We start from the raw sequence: 15,492 nt of genomic DNA on the forward strand, positions 1-15,492 counted from the left end.
GATTTCTAAATATCGGCATCGGCCAGAGAAAAACCCATGTCGGTCGACCTCTAGCATAAACCATAATAAATGTGGGTGTCTTATTTGGTTAATGTACTACTGCGATGCAGCAAGGGCTAAAATGCCCTATGGTGGTGGCACACTGGAGATTTGTGCCTCCAGCACTCAGACATGTCTCTTTTCACAGTGTTCCAATAAACAGGGATTTTTCTCTTCTGTATTCATGGATGAAGCTCTATTTTTTACAGTCTGACACTTCTGGGAGTGTCAGAGGTTTTCTGCTCTAGACAACAGCTGCTCCCCCTCCTAGCTCTGATCTCATGTCCTGCAGAATTCCTGCAGCTTTGCTGTACAGAACCAGTGACAGCTGACACTGGAATGTACAATGTAAATAATCTAGTTATCTAAATGCCTCACTTACCTGGACTGTTTATATTGCATATTAAAGTTTTGGTGGTCAGTAGTCATGTACAAGCACACTGCCATTTCAGAAGAATTCTGTAGAATCAGGCAGGGCTCACTGGCAGCTAGTCATGGTACATGCTCTATAACAGTAATACACATTTACCTGTGGTGATGGTTCTATGGATGGCTGAATAACAGCTGGCTGGGAAGGCATCACAGGTTGCACTGGAACCGTCTTCTGATTGGTTGTCTGTAGAGAAAAAAAAAAAATCTCATCAGCAAGCTCCACAGGTTATCTCTTAACTCTACTATCTGGACCTATAAACCATGTTTCTGATGCGGATAAAGTCAGGAAAAATAAATGACTGGTTTAGTGAATTAATTTGCTCATTACCTACCTTATTGTAGACTCGCATGTGTTAGGCTCACACTGTGCCTAAAATGCATGCAGTCCTCAAAAGCTCTTGCTGCTATACAGTCAAGTTTATAGAATGCGCATGTGTTTATGTTCACTACGGGGGGCTCTACACCGTGACAAAGCTTCACCCAATACCAGGTTTTGACTTTTAATATTAGGACACTTACCTGTCCTGAAATGCAGCGATGTTGGCACCCCAGCCAATGTGTTAATCGGCTCTTGGGTGCTGCCGCTGCTATTCGTAGTAAGGGGACCTGGCAGTGAAGCCTTTTGGCCTCACAGCCAGTTCCCTACTGCGCATGCAGGAAGCGCACTGCGCATTCTGAATGTCCCGGCGGCGGGTGGAAGGGGTGGGGAAGGGGGGCTGAACTTCTGAGTGATCTCGCAGCAGAGAGATCTCTCAGAAGTGGGGACCGGTACCTGTCAAAAACAGGTACCCGCTCCTCCCACCCTCTCGGAAAGGTGCCAAATGTGGCACCGAAGGGGGAGAGGAGGCTGATAAACGGAGTTTTGACGTGTTGCAATAAATTAAAAAAAAAAAAAATATATATATATATATATATATATATATATATATATATATATATATATATATATATATATATATATATATATATATATATATATATATATATATATATATATATATATATATATCCATCCTAAGGGCTGGTTCACATCTGTGCAGTGTGTTTTAGGTGCATTACCATTGAATTCTACTTAACACACGTTTTCATGAAAGCGCATCAAAAAAATGCAGCTACCAGAATTTTTTAAAATTTTTTTTAATGTGCCGCACCTAAAATGCATAGGTGTGAACGAGGCCTTACAGTATCGGACATTGGTTTGGCTGCACCACTGGAGTTTATATTCAAAACATAAAGCTGTAGTTCAAATTAGTGTCTTATGCAGTGCAGTGGTCGCCAACCTTTGACCACTGAGTTTAGTGGACCTCACGGACCACTAAACTCACAATTTGAAATCCCGTGGACAACCAACATGAATTTTACATGCCTTATATATACACACACACACACACACACACACTGCTCCAGCTCTCTGTGCCTTTCCATGTGTTTGAGCTTCGTGCTTCCTCCCTCAGTCTGTAATTGTTAAAATACTGTTTTTATGGTATCAATATCGATATTCTGTAAATTATATTGATGAGGAAAGATCCAAGAAAATCCGTTCAGTTCTTGTGTAAAAACTCAAAAATTGATTTAATAATAAAATAGCAAAATATTACGAGAACAATTATCAAAATATAGAATGTAAAAATAACATTAATAATGCATTATATTCTTAAGATGAAGATTGAATCAGGTGTGTGTGTGTGTGTGTGTGTGTGTGTGTGTGTGTGTGGCTTCCGCGTAGTGTGTCTGAAGCAAATCTGCCCAACTGTCCTTCTGTTCCTAGCTCTGACTCCTAAAATGGCTGGTTTAAGGTTCTCATTTGTCTTGCAGTTCTACGGAAACCGCGGGCTTTAACCACCTAATGTAATGGTGGGAGTTGCTCAGTCTATGCATTGGCATTAATGAGGAGTGGGCAAGAACAATGTGTGAAACCATTTAAAGTATACAATAGAAGTTTCCTTTAACATCCAAATCAAATACTACATAAATCAGTAGGTATTTTATATTCATTGAAAACCCAATGGTCTTATTAATATCCTATTCAAGAAATATTGTAATATAAAGAACTTATATTCTCATATATACACACACAAACTTTTACATCTTAAGAATCCTTCCTTCTCCATCTGTGATGGGGGGAGGTGAGGGAAACCAACCCAAGATTCCTAATTATTAACACGTTTGGTTCTCCATAGGAATGCTTATGAAGCTTATAACAATATGTATACCTTTACAAGTATAAGTGTCCATATAATTTCACTTTTTCCATAACTAAAATATTATATGTATCTATATCTATATATTTACATATACACACACAACTCAATTATTCGGTAAAGATCTAATCCATTAATTTGTTAATTTTCTTTTATCGAATATACATCAATTTAACAGTAATCAGCGCTGTCAGTGGAAGTCCCCCTCCTTCACCTCCTGCTCTCTGTGCCACTCCCGATGCCTCCCTCTGAGTTCACAGGAGCAAGAACTACAGAGGGGGCATCAGGTATCAATGCGCACGGACACTATTAGTGGTCAGCACGCATTGAGAAAAACTTTGAAAACATTGGGTGGTATAAATTCCCCACAATGTTGATTTGCGGCAGAAACACTAGGCACCACCAACATTTTCTCGTGGACTGCCAGTGGTCCACGGACCACTGGTTAGCGGCCAATAATGTAATGCAAAAAAGCGTACAGGGAATCCTGCATAGCTGACAAGTTTGATTTAGAAGCTATCATTGACAATCAAAGGGCATATCACATACAGAAGCAGGTTAGTTAAAGTGGAAGATAAGGAATAGCTATATTAGGCCTAATACGATCCCTCTCCACTCCTCCCATGTATACTGCATACCCAGTTAAAAAAAAAAAAAAAATAGGATTTTTATAACAGCTTACCTGTAAAATCCTTTTCTTTGAAGTACATCATGGGACATAGAGCCATAGTAGTTACTATGTGGGTTATAGGCCACCTTCAGGTGATGGACACTGGCACACCCCAAGACCGGAAGTCCACTCCCTATATAACCCCTCCCACTACTGGGAGTACCTCAGTTTTTGTAGCAAAGCAATACACGTGTATACTAAAAAGAGGTGCAGGACCTCCATGTCCCTTGATGTACTTCAAAGAAAAGGATGTTACAGGTAAGCTGTTATAAAAAGCCTATTTCTTATTGTACATCACAGGACACAGAGCCATAGTAGTTACTATGTGGGATGTCCCATAGCAATGCCAACTGAGGGGAGGGAGACAAAGAATTAGGGCAACATGAGACTAGAGGAGTTATACTGCTGCCTGCAGCACACTACGCCCAAAGTAGATATCCTCATGCCTTTTTACATTCACCTGATAAAATCTGGTAAATGTATGGACCGAAGACCAAGTTGAAGGCCTTGCAGATTTGAACCATGAAAGCTTGGTGATGCACCCCCACGAAGCACTGACAGCCCTAGTGGGGTGTGCTTTAATATGAAAAGGTGGAACTTTCCTCCTTAAACCATAAGCTTGAACAATCACTTGTCGAATCCATTTAGAAATAGTAGATTTTAATGCTGCATGTCCTCTTTTTTTAGGACCTTAAGGCAACACAAACAAAACATTAGTTTTTCAAATCTGAACAGTCGTTCTTAAATAGATTTTGACTGCTCTCACATCAAGAGAATGTAGTGACTTTTCTTCCGCAGAACGGGGTTCTGGGAAAAAAAAAAAAAAAAAAAAAAAAAAAAAAAAAGGAAGAAGGTAGAACAATATCCTGGTTTAAATAAAAACCTGAGACTACCCGAGGACTACTCTAACTAGGATGAGGACACAATACAACCTTATCCTTGTGAATAATTAAATATGGCTCTTTACAAGAAAGAGCAGCCAACTCGGATACCGTTCTTGCAGAAGATATGGCTACCAGCAAAACTAGTTTCCTTGTCAAAAGGATCAAGGGAATATGTCGTATTGGCTCAAAAGGCTGTTTTTGTAATGCCGACAGGACTAAATTCAAGTCCCAAGGGTTCAGGGGTGACTTAAAGAGGAAGTAAACTCTCCCACGCTGATGCTTCTTTTCATTTAGTCCATTATAAGTAATTATCAAACTATAGCGACTGTAATCCAGCCCAAATATCGCATATTACTTACTGTTTAAAGAAACTTTAAAAATCTTGTTTCCAGGGGTAAGGCAGCGCCATCTTAAGTATTGTTTTCTGAATCCACAGTAGAGTGTATTTCCGCCCCTACATTGAGCACTTATTGTACTGTTAACCAAGCCTCCTTCTCAATCTAACGTTTCTATGGCAACCCTGCTTATAGCTGACTTGTTTTATTTCATAGTATTTACTTGTGCCGATTATCTAGTGTTTGCCTATGTCAGTCTTATCAGCTTCAGCTGATAAGACTGCAGTAATGCTGTCCGATGCCCAAGTTTACATTCCATGTGATGTCACGTGGTCACATGGGGTATAGTAGGAAGCTCTGAGTGATTATGCAGTCTCGTGGGATTTCAGTGTTGTGCTGTAGGAAGTCCTGATAATAGACAAATAAGCACACAAAGTGTGCCGTAAATCAGGGGAGATATGGGCATGCTCAGTGATGTCATTCTAAAGAACAAAAAGGATAACAATACTAAGCAAGTAAAGAGATATCTACAAGCAGTGTTCATTAGGGTTTTTTTATGCTTATTTACATGGGACAAAGTTGTGGGGGAGAGTTTACAACCACTTTAACTGGAGGATTTAAGCCACGTTACCCCCTGAATAAAGCTACGAACTAAAGAGTGTGAAGCAAGTGGTTGCTGAAAAAAATACTGATAAGGCCGAAACCTGGTCCTTGATAGTACTCAAGACCGGCTTTATTTCTAATCCCATCTGTAGAAAGTCAAGGATTCTACCTATGATATGATATATTTCCTGGGATGCCAACCCCTGGATTCACAACAGGAGACATATGCCTTCCAGACTCTAATACATGACTCTGGAGGCCGGGTTCCTTGCATTAACTAGAGTAGACTCCACTGAACCTGACAGCCCACGCTTCTCCAGAATGTGGGTCTCAATAGCCAAACCGTTAAATTTAGCGTTTGCAAAGTAGGATGGAATACCGAACCTTGCAAGAGAAGGTCTGGCCGTGGCAGTAGGGTCCATGGGTCCCCTACCGCCGTCTTTACATTCTCTGCATACCAAGATTTCCTGGGCCACAAGAATCACGACTTCCCTTTCTGCTTGATCCTGTGAAGAAGTCGTGGACGCAGGCAGAATAGGAGGGAATGCATAAATCAGCGAGAACCGATTCCACGGGAATAGCAAGGCATCTGTTCCGCATTCTAGCAGATCCTTTGTTCTTGACACAAAGTTGGTGAATTCTTTGTTAAACCTGGACGCAAACAGATCTATGTCTGGGATCCCCCATCTTTGACATATAGATATCGGGGAACAACTGCTGGTGACTCAAGTAGTCCGCCTGCCAATTTTCTATTCCTAGAATGAAGACTGACGATAGCGAAAGTACATTGTTTTCTGTCCAAGATAGGATATGATTCACCTTTCTCTGGGCCGCACAACTTCTTGTGCCCCCTTGGTGATTAATATAGGCCATTGCTGTGGCATTGTTGGATTGAATCCTGGCAGGACAATACCGTAAACTGAACATTCAGGCCCTCAGGAGCAGGTGCTCTGTCTGAATTTCTAGAATGTTAATGAGCAAGGCCATTTCTGATCTGGGTCACTTCTCTTGGACAGTTGCCTCTTCCAGGACGGCTCTCCAACCCAAAAAAGGTTGGCATGTGTTATTACCACTTCCCAGCTAACTGAAGGAAGGATTTTCCCCTTTGCAGATTTTTGGTTATTAACCATAAACTGAGGCTCCGGCGCACCCAGCCTACAGCACCTGGTATTTCCAGGCGGTCTCTTATGCAGGCCCTGCTTAGCCTCCAAGATCTGATGAGATCGGGCGCTTTCAGGATGATGTGGCCGTAGGCTTTGGAGTCAGACACATTGGGAACCTATAGCTTGAACCCTTTGTTCCAAGCCGATAGGATACTGTTTTGCAGCAGTCTCGAATGAAACTGAGCATAAGGAATGGCCTCAAATGAAGCCACCATCTTTGCCAATAACCTAATGCAAAGCTGAATAGAAGAATTCATCTTGCTTTGACCACCTGAATCAGTTTCTTTATGGCGCTGATCTTTGCCTGGGACAAGAATACCCTTTTCTGGGTGTATCTATGATCAGACCCAAGTATTTTAGCCTTCATGGTTTTAAAGAAGAAGATTTCTTCTAGGTTGAGAATCCGACCTAGATATGCCAGGTAGTTGAATGTGGTGACCATACTTTGGTCTAAGCGGGCTACCCACTGGTCTATCAAGAACAGATCATCTAAGTAAACCATAATTGTTATACCATGGGCCCTTAATCTGGCTAGAAGAGGGGCCAGAACACTCAAGGTGCAGTAGCTAGACCGAAAAGCAGAGCTACACACTGAAAATTAAGATTTTCTACCTTGTAAAAGTAGATATTACTAGTGAGCAAGGAAATAGGCACATGGAGGTATGCATCTTTGATGTCGATTGATGCCAGAAGTTCTCCTACTTGTAGGATGGAGATAACTGTTTGGATTGACGAATAAAGAGTGGTTATATTCAGGAACTGTATTTAGATTTTTGAGATCCAGAATGTCCATTCGGTTTTGGAAAAAAAGGTTTGAACCAAACCCCAACCTCTGCTCTTACATGGGGACCACCATGATCATTTTTTTTTTTGTCAAAAGATGGTCCAATGCTTGAAAGAAAGACCTCTTTCTCTGGATCCTTAGGAACGTTTGATCTGATAAAGGAGGAGACAGGAACTCTCGTAACTCCAGTTTGTACCTTGGAGCTATTGACTAAGTCACCCATCTGTCTCGACACTCTTCCTGCCAGATCCTTGAGAACTGCAGAAGAATTCCCCCTATTCAAGCGAGCGGGGGGGGGGGGGGGGGGGGGGTCTCCTCATAAGGAGGCTTTAGTATTTTGTAGGTTTCCTCCCCCAAGACCTCTTCTGTCCCTGGGATTGACCTTGAGGATTACCTTTAGAACTTGACGGTGGAGGCTGTTGTGACTGCCTGGAGGCTGATGCCCCTGGCACAGGAGAAGAAGCTTGTTAAAATGAAAATACATTTACTCCTTTTCTTAAATGGCAAAGTGGTACTTTTTCCACTAGAATTTCTTTGGATGTATTACCCAAATCATCCCCAAATAGCTACCGCGAAAGGAAGACTAGCAAGGAGCTTCTTGGATGGTGCTTAGCGAAGGGCGCAAGGCCTAAAGGATAGATTCTCTGATCGCAACTATTGCAAACATAAAGCAGCTAGTAGCTTGCCAGATCCTGAGCCTGCTGAGCAGGATAACCTAAAAACACCTGTTTAAACTGGTATCTCAACGATTAACCAATTACTATCAGTGCAGGCTGTGACACTCAATCTGCCAGAGAAAAGTGTGTTTTTTTTTTTTTTTAATAATAGGAATTCCAACTTTTTATCCCTTAGATCCCTAAGCATGTGAGCATTGTCTGCTGGACGAGTCAAAACCTTATTCCCACTCCCAGAGGATATAGCTGCGTTAACTGCTGGTATACCCCACTTTTAATGAATTTTCTCCACCATAGGATAAAGTGTGAAACAAACTGCTTATCTGGGTAATCCACTCAAACAAAAAAGCTTTTCCAGCAATGAATAGACAGGAAAGGTATGCACAGCTTGAGGAGGCTTTAGCGAGCCCAAACACTCAGTTAAGGGTACACCCGCATTTAACACCTCAGAAGAGGAGTCATTAGCCTCACCACGGTCCCCTGGGTGAATTCATCTTCTCCTGCCCCTAGTTCCTCAGTTTGAGGGTCCTGGGTAATGGAGGAGAACCTGGCGCATTTTGTCCCACACTGGGATGCGATTAAAGCCTCCAACCTTTTTTTTCAATCCTATCATGGCTGAAGAAAAAATACTTTTTTAGTAACATAAACAGGGCAGGTGTTGAAAACAGTTGCAAACATTTCATGACCCTGATGCTCACTCTGACCAGCCAACCCCTCTCAGGGGAGGATGCCATTGTAGAGATGAGTAGGCTTTTCAGAGCTTGAGGGAGACTCTTTGAGCCCTTTTTTGGGGGTGTTTCAACCCCCCTTCTGACCTTAACCCGATGCACAAAAGCAGAGGTTCTATCAGAAGAAATTGTATCCACTGCTTGAGCAATAGTTCAGCCACTGCTATTAATGCTCAGCCTGATGCAAACAGTAAATGTGTCAAATAGAAAATGCCTGTGTCACCAAACCTCTTTCATGCCCCTTTTAGCTCTTGTGTCACTCCAACAACTTGCAGTCAGCACAAATGGAGTTTTTACAACACACTCCCGCGCCGGCGTTGGAGGACACCAACGCCGCGCTAAGCCCCGCCCCCTCCATCGCATCCCCCCTTCTCTTTCAAAGAAAGTTTTTCCGCGTGAGCCTCCGATCCAACGGGATCGGCTTGTATGTGAGGGAGGGATGGCGTGGAGGAGACCTGAAAGCCGCCACCATGTAGGGGCGGTGAAAGAAAACGGCATCGCCGATCGTTTTTTAGCTCTCCCCTAATGCTCAGCCTTGTCAAGAGGGGGAGAGCTCAGCCCAGGTGGGGGGTGCCTGGTGGAAGCAAAACCCCCCAAACTTACCGGTGGTCTGCCTGCTAGCCGGAAGAAAAAAGCCTGCTGCTTCTGTGACACAGCGTGATCTCTGAGCAAAGCATGAGAAGGTACGTATTCCATACAGCCCCCACTGGTGACACTTAGGAATGACAACATTTACTTTTTTAAAGGAGACATTTCATAAGAAAATTAAAAAATTCCTTGGAAAAACTCCACTTACCTTTCCCACCGCAGGGTTTTCTGTGGTAAAACCAACAGACCCAATCTTCACCCTTCACGGTGGGTTCCATTAACAAACCTTCAGGAACCAGGGACCCTCAGGGAACCCACAATCCTGAACCTGTAATAGCACCCAGTCAGTAAAACTTTATGGCTTAAAATACCAAAGTACTGGATCCCGGGGTCCAGCTCTCAAAAAAGAGAAGCATTACAGGCAAAACCTTTTTCTTTGGACACGAGGCCCGGGTACCATTCAATTTGGCCCAAAAAGACACTTTGAATGGATGCGGCTGCAAAGTTAGCCCCAGCAAGGATTGCTCCAGTGGAGCTCAGCATAGCAAATCTTTACTCGTGACCAACATCTTAGACACTGGTGAAAAAACTGAGGTACTCCCAGTAGTGGGAGGGGTTTTATAGGGAGTGAGCTTCCTGTCTTAGGGTGCGCCAGTGTCCATCATCTGAAGGTGGCCTATAACCCACATAGTAACTACTATGGCTCTGTGTCCCGTGATGTACGATAAGAAAAGGAAGGTTCGGTGTACTTACCTTTTCAATCCATACTGGATTAAACATGGGCAAGTACACAGATCTTGTTTAAAGTGGTTGTAAACCCTGCATGAAGGTGAAAAATCTTCTGTGCTGCAGGTGCCCCCCAGCCCCCCCCCCCCCTTTTTCTTACCTGGGCCTGATCCTATCCAGTGATGTGCACAAGGGTATTGGCCCCAGCCGCTGTCGCACTCCTCATTGGACAGATTGGTAGCAGCAGCATCCATTAACTCCCGCTGCTGTCAATCAAAAGCTGTGACACAGGAGCGGGGCCGAGTCCTGCTGTCTGTGTCAATGAACGCAGCAGCGGGACTCAGGAGCAAGCCTGCATGGGTGCCACCATGGAAAATGGCTTTCTGTGGGGGCACCCAATGAAGAGGGGGGGCTTGTAGCGCCGACGGGGCAACCCAGAAGAAGAGGATTGAACGGAGCAGGTAAGTATAGGCATGTTATTTTTATTTAAAAATAAATAAAAAAATAAAAATAAAAAAAAAGAGGGTTTACAACCACTTTAAGTTGGCCGGATCCCTCTATGGTTGTATTGAAGCTGATCCATTGATTGACTTCAGAATAACCAATCTGTCTCTTTTTTCACCTGATCACTGCTAAAGCCACCAGCAGTGATCGTTGTATTCTGCTGGCAGGGAAGCCACTTTCTGCAGATTTTTGTCTTCAGATTTACCAAAACCATATAATATGGAGGTCAAACCTTAAGAGTTTCAATTTGTATGCAATCAGGCAGGCCCTTGCACTACATGGTTTTGGTAAATCTGAAGACAAAAATCTGCAAAAAATCTAATAGTGTGTATGGGGCTTTAGCCTTTACTACAACTTTCTCTGCTGAAGACAAACACTTTCCTTCCATAACATTGTATATATGGCCTGGTGCTGCTTTGTCAAGCACAGCTTTTCTGCAGACACACTCTTTTCTGCCATCACAATACATTCTAAAGAGATCAGTGCTGCTCATCACTGGAACCAAAAAATTTTCATCACTACTCTGATGGAAACGGCATGTGATTCTTTTACACCCCATTAGATAAAAAAGACCACAGGAAACAGGAAACCCTTTATACTTAGATGAACCCGCTGCCTGAAAACAGAACAGCAACACCAGTGGAAGTGATAGAAGGGATATAAATAAAATACAGTAACATTTCTCACCTCCTTTAGTTCATTTTTAGGAACATAATCCTTAGCACCAGGAAATGTAGAAAACAGAACCAATGATAAGGAGACTATTGTTCCTTGAAAAGAAGCAACAACTGGCTAAGAATCTGAATGCCTGGCCTTACTCCGTTGACCCTAGGCCTTGGTTGTGCCCTGCCAGCTCATTTAATTGCAGTCCTCTCTAGCCAAGCATAGCTTTCTTTGCCTCCCATTTGCTATGTTGGTTTACGGAAAGCAAAGAAAAAAACAAAAAAACAAAAAACAAAAACACCCTGCATGGACAAAGCACAGGTTCATCTTCATCATAAATGTGGAGGCTTATCTATACAAAAAAGGTATGTAGCCTAAAGAGGAGCCCTGACCCCCAGGCCTGGCCAGACTTAAAAGATTATCTTAAAAGAATAATTCCAGATATGGATATTTTATACATAGTCACATTGATTCAGCTTGGACCAATGTAACAATGGATATATATTACTCCAGATGGAGAGAGTGAAATCGCTGCCCGACCTCTCCACCTCGTCCAATCAGAGAATATTTGGAATGCATTCAGAAAATGATGCTCGTTCTGAGTGGCCAGCATCCTGTGTTTACAATGCAGTAAGTCAGCTGCTCAGCACGGGACACGGAAGCAAGTGGAGATCGCTGGAGTAGCAGTGCCTACTTCAGTGATTTCCAGCTTCCAGTGGCATCAGCCAGGTATGGTATACACATGGTTACATTGATGCAAGATGGATCAACTAAACTATGTAAAAATATACCATGCCTGGAATTCCTCTTTAAAAATAGCTGGGGTAAACTGCAATAGAAGAGCGAGGTCTGATGGGATATACTGTGCCCACTGAAAAGTAAAGTTCATTAAAAAGAAAGGAACTAGCGGTTTTGGAAGTCTCAAAGATTTTTCTTAAATAAATACAGGCATCTGAACGAGTAAGTATTTAAGTGCTAGCTCACACCAGATGCAGTTCCGTGCGCTTTTTTTCTGCACTAAAAATGCATGCAGTGTTTTCCATGTACTCCAAAGGCTCTAGTTCACACCAGTGCAGTCAGTTTCCGATGCAGAAAAAAAAAAAAAAAAGTAGAGCGTGCTGCATTTTTTTTTATGCACAGAACTGTACTGGAACATAGCAAATTGTATCAAAAAACGCACTGGAACTGCGTGCGGTGTGAAATGTAAGCAAAAATCAATCTGGAACGTATCCGGACTGCATTTTTGTGGTGTGAATTGGCCCTAAAAATGCATGCACAGTGTTTTCCATGTATTCCAATGCCTCTAGTTTGGAACTGACTGCATTGGTGTAAACTAGAGGCATTGGAATACATGGAAAACACTGTGCATGCATTTTTAGTGCAGAAAAAAAGCGCACAAAACTGCATCTGGTGTGAACTGGCCCTCAATCCCTTCTCAAAAAAAAAAAAAAATGACTTGTATCGGAGGGTCATTGCTGCTTTCAACTCTCCACATCTAGCTATTTTTCACTTTCTTTGAGTGCAAAGAATAAACAGAGGATAGAGGATTAGGGACCAACATACTGTAGGATTAGGCTCCACTGTGCTTTAAATCTCCACCTTACAATCAACATTAATGGTGGTATCATAGAAGACTCTTCATGAAAGTACCCAAAGTACAAATTAAAACAAATCATTTTTATTACAAATCCTTTTAGAGTTTTTTTTTTACCACACATATCAAGCTTCTGTTTGTGCATCACTTAACCTCCCTGGCGGTATTCCCGAGTGTGGCTCGGGGTTAAAATTCAGTACCATTAGCGGTAACCCCGAGCCACACTCGGGATCGCATTGCAGGATCCTGGGGCGGCGTTACTTACCTTGTCCCCGGGATCCTGCGATGTCCCCCGCAGTGTCCGAGGGCTCCGTCCTCCTCCGAAGCCTCTCCGTGCCAGGCTCCGTTCCCTGCGAGCGTCGCGACGCACGGGGGCGGAGCCTGGCGGCAAATTCAAAAAAACTGTCAAAATCATAACACATACAGTACTGTAATCTTACAGAGTACAGTACTGTATGAAATGATTTCACATCCCTTTTGTCCCCAGTGCTCTGGCCCATGCCCTGCATGCAGTTTTACATGATATACACTGTTCTTTCTGCCTGGAAACTGGAGATTGTCCATAGCAACCAAAAAGTGTCCCTTTACGTCAAAAGTGGCTTTAGACCAGCTAGAAAACAGCGATAGTAAATTAGAACACTTGCAGAATTGAGCGATAGTGAATTGTGGGGAAATTTATTTTATTACTATTTTTTTAAATTTTTTTTAATTATTTATTTTTATTTATTATATTATAATTTATGTTTTTGTGTTTCAAACTTTATCATACCCGGGATATCTACTAGACTCTGGTTTGGACAGATTTAAGTGTGTTATTGTTAAGATTTACAGACCTACAATATAAAACGCCAAATTTCCATGCAAAATAATGGTACCGCTTTCAGCACCTAAAATCCGAAATAATCATACCGCCAGGGAGGTTAATTATTGTGAACTTCCAATTTGGTATCCAGCAGCCACAAAGAAGGGACCCACTACTGCCGGTAGGCTCTCTAAGCAACCACTGCAAACCAGACTCCAGAGAGCTTCCAGTCACGTCCCTTGTCATCCTCGTCTCCGTTATCCACAGATTTCATCCCACAAAGACCATCACTCTATACATCTAACAGATGCGGTAAGTGAACAAGAAGATGTCCAATGGGATTCCCTCTTCCAACCCTCCTATGTAATAGTATAGCTCTTGAGCCTTTCCTGCCTGGAAATTGAAAGGAAAATACTGGACAAGGCAGAAAAAGGGGGGGGGGGGGGGGGGGCACATTTTTACCATTTTACCTTTTACAAGTGCATCAAAACTAAAAAACTTGATAATGTTATATCACTCTTGTTGACATCACGAGTTGTTCAGCATTACTCATACTCACCAACCGTGAACTTTCGGTGAAGGGGTTAAACTCTTCAATACCTCCATGGCTGTTGGCAGTAATCTGCGTCACCGAGGGATCCTGAAAGAGAAACACAGGGAAACAGATTTACTATGTTTTCTGGCAGAGATATACATGTCCAGTGTGAATCTGGGCAAGTACCATATACAAAGTCAAGGAGCAAGGTGATGCAGACCCCACCTGATTCCCAAATTACATTCCACTTGCTTTAGCTGCCTTCAAACAAAACATGAATTGTACCTCTAAGTAGGAACCTGCATACAGCATATACCCAGATTCTGGGGCTCCTGGGTGCTATGGAGAAGATTTCGGAGGGGGGGGTGGGGGAGAAAAAAAAAAAAAAAAAAGAAGGGGTTTGTGTGGACACTTTGCATTGCCTGCTAGGAATTTATGTGACAGCACTTACCAAGGAGCTCCTTCTTTTGTCTCAGAAAAGAGACTCTCATTGGTCAGTGCTGTCACATGACTGCGCTAACTAATGGCCGGGAGCAATTGCACAGATTACACATCTACATAGCTTCCAGAGCTGTGTACGGATGTTTCAAAGTATAGGAAGATGCACACAGGCAACAGTGGGCGCCGGACAATGTTACACAAAAGCAGATGCACACGGGAGAGAAACAGCGAGGAAGGCTGTTAGGAAGGATTGATTTGGATTTTTTTTTCTTCTTTAGGTGCAAAAGGTGGAGATACCCTTTAAAAACAATGAATTATGTATATTAAACTGATGCTAAAAAGGCAATTTTTTATGCAGCATAAAAGAAGTTATATTTACCTGCTCTGTGCTATGGCATTGCATAGAGCAGTCCCTTCCCTCCTCTTCTGGAGTCCCCTGCTGGCACTACCTGCTGCTCCTCTTCTCTCTGCTGGCTGTGTACTAAGGGGGCACTTGTGTGGGTGCACTCCTGAGCTGGGCTGTGTGCATCCACAGACACACACAGTGCAGCTTAGCTACGCCCTTGCTTCCTCCTTACAGGATTTTACTGACAGCCTATGGCTCCCACTGCTCTCACTGTCTCCGGTGATCCCAGGAAGAGAGAGAGCAGGGTGCTGCAGGTGAGACAGTGCTGGATCATTGGAGGACTTAGGTAAGTGTTTTTTAGGGAAGGGGGGGGGGGGGGGGGGGGTGAACAATTAAATTAGTGGGGTGTTTTTTACCTTAAAGCAGGGAATACATTAGGATGAAAAAAAAAAAAAAACAAATAGGCTCCTTTCATACATGCAAACTATTCGTTTCATCAGTTCAAAGAAAAAAGCAAATAAAGTTTACATACATTTTTTACATCCTCCAGTCCTTAACCACTAGAGTCCCAGAGCCATGTTTTCATGCAAAAACGGTATGTAATTTACACGTATGTTCCATTTTTTCCTCCGATCCGTTTAACGGAAGAAAAATAGGTCTTTGATCCGTTCCAAAAAACGGATGTTGACAAAAGCGGATGTAAATGGATGATCATCCATTTTCCCACAGAGATGCATTGATGTCCGTTTTTCATCCATCAAGGGATGGACGAAAAATGGA

The 15,492-nt window shown here is 42.8% G+C and overlaps 1 protein-coding gene across 1 annotated transcript in view; it reads right to left on the minus strand.

The window, feature by feature from the left end:
* The window catches only part of SCAMP2 (secretory carrier membrane protein 2), a 57,355-nt gene that overhangs the window by 24,499 nt on the left and 17,364 nt on the right, over positions 1 to 15,492 (minus strand). The window contains exons 2-3 of the mRNA XM_073619020.1: positions 13,950 to 14,030; positions 569 to 655 (exon numbers count right to left, since the gene is read on the minus strand). Coding sequence (XP_073475121.1) covers positions 569 to 655; positions 13,950 to 14,030 — 168 coding nt within the window. The remainder of the gene's footprint in view (positions 1 to 568; positions 656 to 13,949; positions 14,031 to 15,492) is intronic.

This window comes from Aquarana catesbeiana, linkage group LG03, assembly GCF_042186555.1.
Source record: "Aquarana catesbeiana isolate 2022-GZ linkage group LG03, ASM4218655v1, whole genome shotgun sequence".
NCBI lineage: Eukaryota > Metazoa > Chordata > Amphibia > Anura > Ranidae > Aquarana > Aquarana catesbeiana.